Raw genomic sequence first — 12,163 nt, 5'->3', positions numbered from 1 at the left:
GATGGAACACAGCTACCGTCTCCGTGTTCTTCTGCCGAGCAGAGAACATTCCTGAGGAGCCAGCACGGAGGAGAAGGAACGTTTCCCTCTGGCGCTCTGGTACAGGGTTAGGTAGGAGGCCTGGGCCATGGGGAGTGGTGTGGGGACCGGCGGGTGTCGGGAGGGGAGGGGACAGGTCACGCGGCCGGCTCATAACCCCTCCTCTGGAGGCTCTGCCTGTGCCTGCGCCCCTGCGCCCTCTGCCCCTGTGCCCTCCGACCCCCTGCACCACCCCCCTTTTGGATGGCACTGCCCCGAGCCCCCTGCCCTCCACTCACACTCACGTGATCTCATGAGCGTGTTAAACACATCACTGGGGAATCCTCCAAAGATTCGGTGTGGTTCCGCCTACAGCAGGAGGGAGGCTGGGAAAGGAGCGGAGCCTCCGCTGCCAGGGGGCCCAGGGCCTTCCCGAGGCTTCTCAACCCAGGGTTATCTCTTTGCTGCGCGTGTATGGGTGTACACACAGAACACACGAGAGCAGGGCCCTTGCACGCCCAGGCCCCACACCAGGGCCTCTGCTCAGTGGTTACAAAGCACCGTGGGGAGGTCTGTGTCACCCACGTTTCTCAGTTGAGAAAAACCAAGGCCACAAAACGGGCAGAGACTTAGAGACAAAGGTTCACAGACGTCAAGGCCCAGGAGCCTGACAGCACCGAGCCTTCCACAGAAAGAAAGCCAAGACGGCACCGTGACTCTTGTTCAAAGGTAGCACTCTATCGCTTGAGCCACACCTCCACTCTGACTTTTTGCTGGCCTAGTGGGGTGGAGGGAGGAGAGGAGGTGGAGGAAGGAGAGGAGGGGGAGGAGGGAGAGGAGGAGGAAGGAGGAGGGAGAGGAGGCTGTTTCCCGCATGGAGGGAGAGCTCTGTGTTCCCAGCCTTTCCCAGGCACTTCCACATTAATTAGTAAGGGTATCATTTTATAAATTACAGCTCCGTATCAGAGGAAAGCAGAGTTTATCTTAATTCTGTCAGCTGTGGGAGATGCAGTGCCCTAATTTTAGCCCAGCGCTTCTGGGATCCTCACGGGGCAGGGGATTGACAGGTCCTCCCTGGAGGAGTCCCTGCGGGCGGGAGGACTCTCCTGTCTGCCTCCAGCAGCCTTCCTAGTGGACGCAGACCTGGGTGGAATACACCATTAGCAATGCAGATTTGGATGCGAGTCCTTTGAGCAGCACAGCAAGGGGGCTGTGGTGGGCTCTGGAGCCCGGAGGGGCAGAGCCATGGAGCGGGAGGGCAGAGCCACGGAGCAGGAGGGGCAGAGCCACGGAGCGAGAGGGCAGAGCCATGGAGCAGGAGGGGCAGAGCCACGGAGAGGGAGGCCAGAGCCATGGAGCAGGAGGGGCAGAGCCACGGAGCGAGAGGGCAGAGCCATGGAGCAGGAGGGGCAGAGCCATGGAGCAGGAGAGTCAGAGCCACGGAGCGGGAGGGGCAGAGCAGAGCCATGGAGCAGGAGGGGCAGAGTCATGGAGAGGGAGGGCAGAGCTACCGAGCGGCTCCCAGGAGCAGAGTCTGGCCAGCCCAGACTCAGCTAAGTGGTTCACATGGAACAACCTGGGTCCAGAAGGGGAAAGGCATCGTGTCACTTCAGTGATGGCAGAGGCCCTGGAGACACAGGGATTCTGTACAGGGCCGGGAGGCTGAGGAGGGCTCCATCTGCCCAGCACCCACCCCACGCTGTGACCATGCCACACACTGAGAATCCTCACAAGCCTCCCTGGCCTCACCCCAGCACCCCACCCACTGCTGACACCCCAGGGGTCCTGCTCTGAGGAGCAGGACGGCGGGGGGGCTGGAGGCAGGAGGGCCCTACTTGTCAGTTAACAAAAGAGGAATCGGCAGGCCTGCTCCACTGTGCACTTTCCCTGTCACCCAACAGCCCATTACCACGTCAGCGCTCCGCGCCCTCACACGGGTCACCCTGTTTAAAATGACACAGTTATGCACACGTCAGGCTGACAGTCCCGCCGTCCTTCAGAGATGAAAAGCTCGCGGCGAGGCCTGCTCTTATCTGGGGACGCGCACGGGTCTGTCATCTAAGTCAGGCAGAACATGATTTCTCCCGAGAGCACTTTTTTCATTTCCAGATTTTAAGGAAATCAAATAAGCACCATTTGTCTTCATCTGAATATGCTTGACCTGTTCAGATGACGATGCCTCGCGTTTTCTAACAGGCTGCATGCGCTGCATGTGAATGAGCGCGCGTCTTCCCATCTCTCTGGAGCCTGGCGGCGGAGGGAGAGGGGCCAGCCAGGCTGGGTGCTAGAACTCTCTAAAGACCCCACTCCAGAGGCGGCCAAAGCTGCCTGCCCTGAGGCGGGGGCAGGCCAGACCCAGAGACGGCAGAGGAAGGGCCCACCGTGGGCACTGCCAGGCCCTAGTGAAAGCACTCTTTCCAAGACACACACCACCCTGGTGCCCACGGAACGGAACCTGGTTGGCAGATCAGGATGGCTAGGTCTGCACTCGTCTCCGGATAGCGCCTTTCCTCTCAATCACGGCTCAGGGTGCAGAGGGAGGCGCCAGCCTTGAGACCTGGACCCGCTGGAAGAACGGCCCCCCACCCCTGCTCACCCACGCGAGACCCACCACCCACCGCGGCCCGTGCAGACAGAACGTGGTAGAGCCGGCGGGGTGGTAGGCACACGCCAGTGCGTTTCGCGCTTCCGTCTTCACACATGCTCTGAGAGCGGACCTCAGGTCACACACACCGTGTGGACGTCACACACACCGTGTGGACGTCACGTTGAGGAAGGCGTCTCTCGCACACCCCGTGGCAGCTGGCCGGACCATGGGGTGGGGTGTGGGGTGTGCTGTGGGCAGTGTGTGTGCATGCAGGGCACAGGTGGGCGTCTTACCTTCTCTTCCTGGTCGCTGTCGCTGTCACACTGAAACGAAGATGAGAGAAGAGAGGTTAGGGTGGGGCTCATGCTTTGCTTTGGGGACCCCTCCTGTCCCCCCAAAAGGCACAAGTAAAGGAGGGCGGGGTGAGTGCGCTCCTCCACCACACGGCAGAGTGTGTGCTGGAGCCACCCTCTACGGGGCCACGGACATGCCATGGCGAGGGGGACCCTGTCACGGGTTCCAGAGCTCAGCTGGCCGCCCAGGCGGGTGACAGCCTCGGGGACCCTGGCAGGCAGGGCCGTGCCTGTGAGGCGTTGGCACAGGGACCCTCCCCACAGAAACCATGCCAGGGCTGAAGCCGGTGAGTCAAGGCCAGTGCAGCCAGCACGGGTACACCTTAGCCAATGGATCCCACAGTCCATCTGCGCCGTGGGGAGAGGAGACACACGGCGTGACAATAAACCTAGAGGGCCGGGCCTCAGCAGGAAACACGGAGGGAAAGAGCACAGCTTCTTGTTAAGAGAGCCACCGTGCTTCGTTGCTGGCAGTGGTGGAACCCACCTGTCAGCAAAGCACTCAGGAGGAGGCAGGAGGACTGAGAGCTTGAGGCCTGGGGAGTTAGGCCAAGGAACGAAAGAAAGAAGGAAAGAAAGAGAGGGAGAGAGGGAGAGGGAGGGAGGGAAAGAGGGAAGGGAGGGGGTCAGCAGGGCCTGGATGGGCACCGCACCACACATGACCGGCAGGACCAGGACCGGCCCAAAGCACCCAGGCTCAGGCCACGAGGCCAGGGGCAAACATGGAGCAGGGGAGGCGTGTGCAGCGCTGAGCAGGGGAGAGGCCCCGTGTGGGCGGCGAAGACCGCGCCAAGCAGGGGACAGTGGCGGGGAGAGCGGGTTGGCAGCCTTAGTGCTGTCTGCACCGGGATGGCGCCTGGTGAGGGAAGGAAACAGATGGCCGCGCTGTTCTGATGAGAGAACCAACAGGACTCGCTAACACGGGGCGCGGGAGGGGGGCGACACAGCGTCTGCTCCATGCCAAGATTTTAGTGTGGCCACCTGGACACGCGAGCTGATGCAGCTAGAGCAGACACGAGGAATGGCTTTGCCTCAGGCACCCACTGCTGAGGTAGACCCACCGCCACCTACAGCCTTCCCCTCCTCTCTGCCTTCCTGGACCTGGAGCCCGAAAAAGCTCAGTACTCTCCTTCCCCAGGTTTTCTTGAAGAGAAGCAAGGCCATAAGACTATTTTTCAGCCACTGAGATTTGAAGTCTGCAGAAAATTCCAGATTTTTTTTTTAAAGCTCAATATAAGGAGAGAAGGATGGGAGGTAATGAGAACATGGTGTCTGAATCCCCAACAGCCCAAAGCGGTGCACAAAGTGGCAGAACCGCAGCACCACTCAGGATGTGAAGCTAGAGGAAGATTAACCCAGGGAACCGTCCAGAACAGCCCCCTTCTGGACCTTTCTGTTCAGAAAATAGCATCACCGGGTTGTGCAAGGCACTGCTAGAGTGCTTTCAATACAAGGCAACAAAAGCTAGTGTAAGATACAACGTGGACGGGGCCTCTGTCCACACACACACTGTGCCATGCGGTGCCATCATATGTCAACAGCACAGTGACATGTCATTATTAGGTACAAGGAAAAAGTAACATGAAATACAGCAGAAAGGAGGCCACACACGTGTATATATATATATATATATATGTATATCAAGGTATGACAAAGAAAAACATACAGCATCTTCATCAAAACGAAACATGAGCATGAGGAACACTTTTTGGAAAGAGGAAAGAGAATGCACTGGCGCCCTGCTTTGTGCCACGAGCGTTCCGGGAGGTCCCCTGTGATGGCAGGGCAGGAGGTCAACACCATTGCATCTCAGTGCCACAGGGCTGTCACACATCGAGTGGCAGCGATTGGGCAAGGCAGCTCACCATTCCCCATGCTTCTAACCTCAGCTCATCTCCAACTTTGTCCTGTCCCCTGCCTGACACGTGCGTGTCAATCGTATGTCACGTGTGTCACACGCCATGGACGGTGTAAGTCACATATGGTGCGTGTCATATGTGGCACAAGTCATGCGTGGTATCTGTCATGTATGGAGTAAGTCAGCCATGGCATCTGTCATGGAGGGCGACCGTCACCGATGGCGTCAGTTATTTATGCGTAGGTCATCTGTGGTGTGAGCTGCGTGTGGTAGAAGCCACATAGAGTGTAAGTCCTTTGTGGATGGCATAAATTATGTATGGCATGAGTCACTGATGGCATAACTGAAGGCATCGGAGAGAGAAGGTGGTGATGCAGATGCCAAGGGTCCTGGCGCCCTGCGCGGCACAGCTCAGCCCACTCCTCTTCCAGTGCTCGGCTGTGCTGTGATGCCATCGTCACGGTGACAGCTGAAGACCCTGAGATGCGGCTGTGTGTGCAGGCTGGCGGGTGGGGAAAGGCCCAAGACCCCCCGCCCCCCATCCGCAGAGCACGGCGCTTTCCATCAAAGTGTTAAGCTCCCTGCTTTCCAGCAGTCCAGTTCTAATTTCAAGGTCCACTTAATTCTGCATCAAGTAATTACTGCTATACCCAGAAGCACCTTGTCTCCAGAGCTAAGCATATGGCGCAGGGCTGGGGCCTACTGGTGCCCATTATGGAAGCAGCACGGGTGCCAAGCCCATTACAGGCTCACGGGCCCACACCGCATGCCCGTGAGTGACAGCTCTGCCCAGGCCGCTCCGAAGCCTGCCAACGCCGCTCAGCCGCCCAGGGCCGCAGGGTGCACGCGGCAAATGCTTCCTTGTCTGGTATTAAATTCCCACACTGACCCCAGGACTCCGCTGTGAGCCCTGCAGGAGCACACCATCCAATTTACAGCTCTGCTCTCTGGAGCCCGGAGTGCCAGCCCCTGGCAGAGACGGATGGTGGTCAACCCTCCAGCTCATAAATTATGCAAAGGCAATAAATGCACTCGGCAAACAGGGCTGAGTTTGCCTAGCCTGGCTCCAAGCGCACTGCATTAAAGGGGGGGGCTGACACAGACAAGGGGTCTATTGCACCATAAAGGGTCTGTTGACAAGCTGACAGAGGCCGCCGGCCCTCAGGGGTCTCCGGTTGGCTGGCGGTGCTTTACCAGCTGCGTTAGGATCCGGGAGGCTGTGTTACAGAGCCAGCTGGGGAGAATTCCTGCCATTCACATGCTGTGGGGCTGCAGCCCCTGCTCTGACGTGAGATGTGGGGCTCTGCCCAGTCAACGAAGGTCAAAAGAAGAGTGGCCGCCCACTCCCACGTGGCCACGGCACGCTGTGGAATTCACCGGCAGCCATCTCGACAGTGAAATGCCCAGCTGCCCATGGCAGCTGCAGGCATCGACATAGGGTCCTGCTTTGGCTTGTGTAGTCACAGATGCCACACCAGCCACCGCTCACGGGACAATGATGGCTGTGACACAGTTTTGAATTCACTGAGAGAAGCTGAAGACCTTTTCCTCCATGGGAAAGCGTAAGGAACGCAAAGGGACCCGGAAGTGAATGTGTCCACCGAGGACGCGGGCCCACCCACGTCTCCAGGCCGCTGAGCACGAGGGGCAGAGCAGAGCGCTGGAAACCCAAGCCACAGCCCCGAGCTCAGGACCCAGCAGGGACCCACAGAGGCCTAGCCATCACCAGCAGTCACAGCCACGCCAGCTCCTCCCGCTCTTCCCCTCCCTGTGTGACCGGAGCAGATGTCCCCAGCTCCCTCCTGGCGGGCACAGTCCCTCTGCGTCACCTCCTCCCTCCAGCCTCGCCCTCCCCACCGCAGTGCTGTGACCAACACCCTGTCCTTCTTTTCAATTCTCAGTACATTATGGAATGGTCTTCTTGTGAAATAGAAGATCAAGAACAAGGATGATGGCTCACATGTGCAGTTCCAACTTCTGGGGACGGCTGGAGCCTGCAAAGCTCGAGAGGCTCGGGTGACGCAGTGGCACCCCATTTCAGAAGAAAACATTATGTTCAATGATTGCGTGTGTGTGGGGATGGAATACATCCCTGGGAAACCCAGATCCACGCCATGACATTTCTCTATGAGGACTGCAGGGTATGCATTGATGAGCCACACAGCCGGGCGCCATGGCCCACGCCTGTCATCCCAGCTACTCAGGAGGCTGAGATCTGAGGATCAAGGTTCAAAGCCAGCCTGGGCACTGAAGTTTGTGAGACTCTCATCTCCAATTAACCACCAGAAAACTGGAAGTGGGGCTTGGCTCAAGGGGTAGGGAGGTAGCCTTGAGCTGAAGAGCTCAGGGACAGCACCCAGGCTCAGAGTTCAAGCCCCATGACTGTCAAAAACAAAACAAAACCCAGTAGCCTGCACATGTGTGATGCCCACAGTGCATGGCTGGTCTCACTCTGCACTTGGCACTGACCATCCCCCCATCCCTACCCTCAGGCCTCCTTGCTCAGCTAGAGGAGATCTTTCTCTTCCTGAGCCCAGGGCACTGGCGAGGGCCGGGCACTGTCTCTCTGGTGTCTGACTCACTGCCCTGGGACCTAGCTGGGGTTCAATCACACACGGAGAGGAAACCACCTCCTTCTCCTTGAGAACTGTTGGGTTTGAATCTGCATGGATGAAGCAAAGCGTGTGTTAGGAGGCAGGGAGACAGGAGACGGCCGGAGCACACCCGCAGGCTTACATTATAGACAGAGCTGCAGTGGGGCTCGGAAGAAAATGTCCCAAAGATGTGATTATGATGGTTTCTTACTCCCTCAAGAGGAAGCTTTCCTCTTTTTCTTTGGAAAGTCTCAGGGCATGTGGTTTTAAGACTTGATCTGAAGGAGATGTGTCAGGATTTTCTGCAGCGCTCCTCTTGCTGAGAACGGGGGGGGGTGTCCTGTGTGCCCCGTGATGATGGGCAGGAGGCGAGAATTGCTGGGCAGATCATACGCAGTGACATTGAGGAGGACACAGCTCCATTCCGCTCAATGGAGCTTGCTAGAACAGTTATTTCGCCTCTCCAACCCATTCATCATCACTACCAAAGATGTGCTGGCTGAACACCGCTGCCCAACAAAGTTATTTTATTCTTCTTGTGCTGGGAGGAAATGAGAGGCAAGCGAGGGGGACCCCGACGTGTAAACGGACGTGTGTAACATCAAGTGCAATTTAACTTCGTCACTCAGAACACAAATGGAGCCCCCTCTGGGGCTGGCAGCTTACCTGAGACCATAAAGCCACCCCTCCCCTAAAAGCAATTTCAGAAGACGCCACTTGCAGAAAATGCGGCATTTATTTCCTTATTTAAAGGAGCGGGAGCAGCAGGGAGGCCAGCCTGGGGCCGCCAGCCCCTTCCAGAGCTGCCTCGCCTGGCCACGCCTGGGGGTGGCCTCGCTGTACCACCCACGGAGCCTGTCCTCACGCCAGTGACCGCGCTCGAGGCCACGGTGGGGGCCCCTGAGATGAAAAGCATATTTGAATCCTCAAGGTGGTTTTAGGCGTTTTTCCCAGTGGCCGTAGCCCTTCTGGGGCGAGGTCATGATTCTACCTGGGAAGCCTGGCCACAGCTCCACACAATGGCTTCAAGGGTCCAGCCTGACGGTCACAGGGGAGTCCTCCGTAAAGAACCACCAGCCCTCCCCGCTGTCCAGCGGGCACGGCCTGGAAGTATACAGAATTCTCTGTTACACCCTGGCGTTCCGACGGCCATTTTATATGCTTCCAAGGGCCTGAGCTCAAATGACGCGATAAGTCCAGGGATCTGGGGGGCCACGGATTCTCCCTTGGCCCTCTACCCACCCCCATATTTTCACCTGCCCCCCACACGCTGGTCCTTCCTGACCACATTCACGAGGAGCACAGACGTACTGTGCAGAGGCAACCGTTCACACCAGAGTCCCGGGCTCACTCCCACTCCTGTGCCTGCTCCTGGCCACCTCTGGCCACTCCCACGGTATCAGTGGAAGGGGACGGGGAAAGAGGTCACAGACCTTCAGCGAGTTCTGCATCTCCTGCCTCACGGGAGGTTTAGTTGCCACACACTTCAGTTGCAAGGAAGCAGGTGACATTTTGTCAAGCATCAACATACATCAATCCCGGAGATGAGATTTACTGAAAAGCCAGAGCCCAAAGCCTTGCTGGTGGCTGGACGCAGGAAATGGAGTTTCTTGCTCAGAGGTACAGCCACGCTCGGCGGGCCGGGCGCTCGTGGGCGGTCTATCTCCCCGAAGCTCAGGCAGCAGGTTCTTTGGCTCTCTGATTGATTTTACTGATCCTCACTCATCAATGGCATTAATCCCGGCCTGCCTGGGGACCGATTACAAACGACTTTGAAGCAGTTTATTAGGCATCCAGTCTTGGGGGGGTCCTGGGCGGGCTCTGAGGACTCCTGTGTGACCCTCTTTCCACGCCGTGCACAGGGGCTGAGCCCCCAGTGTCACGCAACTGACACTTGTGGGTTTTTTTTTTGTTTCTCTCTCTCTCTCTCATTTTTTTTTTTGAGTCCCGTATGATCTCTTACAGCACACCCTTGTGCAGGGAAGACCGAAAAAGGAAAGAGTATGTGACGGGTTAAAATAATACGAGAGTCTTTTTTCCCCTGCTGTGTTGTGATCCAGGGAGGCTGCTCTGAGCCTTGCCCCTTTCTTCCCTGCCTGGGAAGCCAATTGCTTTGATTGCAGTGATATGAACGAGCTAAAATGACTTGCCCTTGCTTGTGAGGCAAATGGAACATGCTAATAGAACTTATCGCATTACCCGTTGCAGAAGTGCCATAGCTCATTACTTTAAGATAAAAGAATATCATCGCAGACGGCAAGCAGAATTGACTTTCGGAGGCCCGGCTTGATGATGATTTAATCAACTGCTCTCTTTCACTTCTCATCGCTGGGCCTGTCGCTTTCCCAGGTGCCGTTAAATGAGACACTCAGAAAAGGAGCGGAGGGAAAGAAATTGCTGTCATTACTTTTCAAGAAAGGAGGTATGCAAATGTGCGACAGAAAGATTGCGTTCATAATGGCCGGGGTAAAATACAAGGATCACGCTTGACAGGTGAGGGCAGGCTATTCGTCTGTCCTTAAAGCAGAGCCACAGGCCTCGTTGAAGGAATGTGCTTGGTAAGAGAAACTGCAAATGTGGGCCTGGTGGCCAAGGTCCTGCTGGAGCAGGGCTGGGAGCAGAGAGGGGTGGGGCTGGAGCGGGGAGGGGCGGGGCCTGCACACTCAGCAAGCCCTCCCTGTGCAGGCAGGCAAGAGAGCCCTGGGCGATGGCTCTCCAGAGACACTGGAGGTTTGTCCTTCAGCTGTACCCACAGTGCCATGTGGCCTGGGGTTCGAGTCCTGCTCCTCCTCTGGGTTCACAGCCAGGCAGAAACACTAACAACTTTTCCATGAAAGATATGTTACATCACTTATGGAAATGAATAATTACTCAATAATTACTGAAATGGTGGGTTGAATTAGTGCCATTTTATTGCCATGAGGGAAATATCACATAATATTTTTCTGAAGTTTTCTGCTTGGGAGGTTTTAGAAGATGGTGTTAAGGCTTCAGAAAAGCACAGCAATCACCAAGACGAAGAAAAACACAAGCAGACAGTTTTGCCAAGAGGAACCCTTGGTGTGGAAGTCCGGCATGGGTTTAGTGCACAATTAATTTTACTTTTTAGGTGAATTTACCTCCACTTACTCTCCAAGCCGTGGCTGGTAACTGAAGTAAAAGGCATAGATATGTGGTGTGGACAGTAAACTTGAGGCTTTGACCATTTTCAAATGCCAGCTCACTGGGGAGGTTGTGACAGCTACCCAGCGATGCAAGCAGAACTCCACCCAGAGGTCCTGCCTGACAAGCAGAATCAGGGGGACAGCACAGTCCCCCGCTGCTCAAACACCAAGTGGACGGAAGGCCTGAGCTGATGGAATCCACCAGTGGTGGAACAACGGAGAGAAGAGTGGGAGCTTCCCAGCAGTCCCCGCACAAGGAGAAAGCAGATGGAGACACTCAGGCCGCTGTGCCCTCTGGGGACATGAAGACGTGTAGGCCAGCTGTGTGGCTATATCTTGGCCACAGTTGAGCCATCAGCTTCTCGCACCACCATGCTGTGATGCAGCTTCTCTGAGCAGTATCTCGGAGATGGCTGAGATACCATGGGTGCTGTTACCGGCACACAACCCTGGCAGGTGCTCCGGTAAATCCGTGTGGAAGAATGCAGTAAGAAGAGATGGAATAGAGCCCGGAGGGAAGACGCTCTGCTCAGTGTCACACTGCTGAGGTCAGGAAGATACAGGGGTGAGCGGGGACCTGGTGGCTCACACTTGCAATCCCAGCCAGCGCGCAGGCTGAGATCTAAAGGGTCATGGCTTGAGCCTGGTCTGAGCAGGAAAGTCCATCAAGCTCTTCCCTCAAAATCGCCAGGAAGAAGTTAGGCTCGAGGAGGGCCCACGGGGAGGATGCAGCCATGAGCAGGCCGGGAAGCTCAAGGCCCCGATTCCAAACACTACACTGGAAAGGAAAAGAAATGCTCTGCGGTCAGCAGAATGGGCACGAAGGCATCTGTGGACATAGAGAAATAGACAACAAAGGAGCTCACCTCAAGGTGAGAGTCCACCCTAAGTAGACACCACCACACACTTAAGTGATCAGGCTGGAAGGCCTGTCCCTTAAGAAAACCAGGACACTCAAAATCCTGACATGTCTTTTCACATTTGACTTACTTAAAGCCAATAAAGCAACTGGAATTGGAGAGGAAAGGGGAGAGAGACATGGGGAGGCAGGGGGGTGACTGGGAAATGCTGAGATGATGGGGAGATGCTGAGGAGATGATGGAAAGACAAAGGAGAGATGATGGGGATATGATGGGAAGATGTTGGGGAGATGAAAGGGAGATGATGGAGACGATGAGGAGATGATAGGGAGATGGAGAGATGATGATGAGGTGATGAGGAGATGATAGGGAGATGGAGAGATGATGATGAGGTGATGAGGAGATGATAGGGAGATGGAGAGATGATGATGAGGTGATGAGGAGATGATAGGGAGATGGAGAGATGATGATGAGGTGATGAGGAGATGATAGGGAGATGGAGAGATGATGATGAGGTGATGAGGAGATGATAGGGAGATGGAGAGATGATGATGAGGTGATGAGGAGATGATAGGGAGATGGAGAAATGATGATGAGGTGATGAGGAGATGGGGGGGTGATGGAGACGATGAGGAGATGATAGGGAGATGGAGAGATGATGATGAGGTGATGAGGATATGGGGGGTGATGGAGACGATGAGGAGATGATAGGGAGATGGAGAGATGATG

General features: G+C 56.0%; 1 protein-coding gene across 1 annotated transcript in view; it reads right to left on the bottom strand.

The window, feature by feature from the left end:
* Positions 1-12,163, bottom strand: part of Auts2 (activator of transcription and developmental regulator AUTS2) — a 674,097-nt gene that overhangs the window by 148,548 nt on the left and 513,386 nt on the right. Inside the window, exon 5 of the mRNA XM_090324087.1 lies at positions 2,899-2,928. Within this exon, the coding sequence (XP_090180213.1) occupies positions 2,899-2,928 (30 nt within the window). The remainder of the gene's footprint in view (positions 1-2,898; positions 2,929-12,163) is intronic.

This window comes from Megascapheus bottae, chromosome 34, assembly GCF_031878675.1.
Source record: "Megascapheus bottae isolate mThoBot1 chromosome 34, mThoBot2.hap1, whole genome shotgun sequence".
NCBI lineage: Eukaryota > Metazoa > Chordata > Mammalia > Rodentia > Geomyidae > Megascapheus > Megascapheus bottae.
This window is presented reverse-complemented; position numbering and strand designations above follow the sequence as displayed.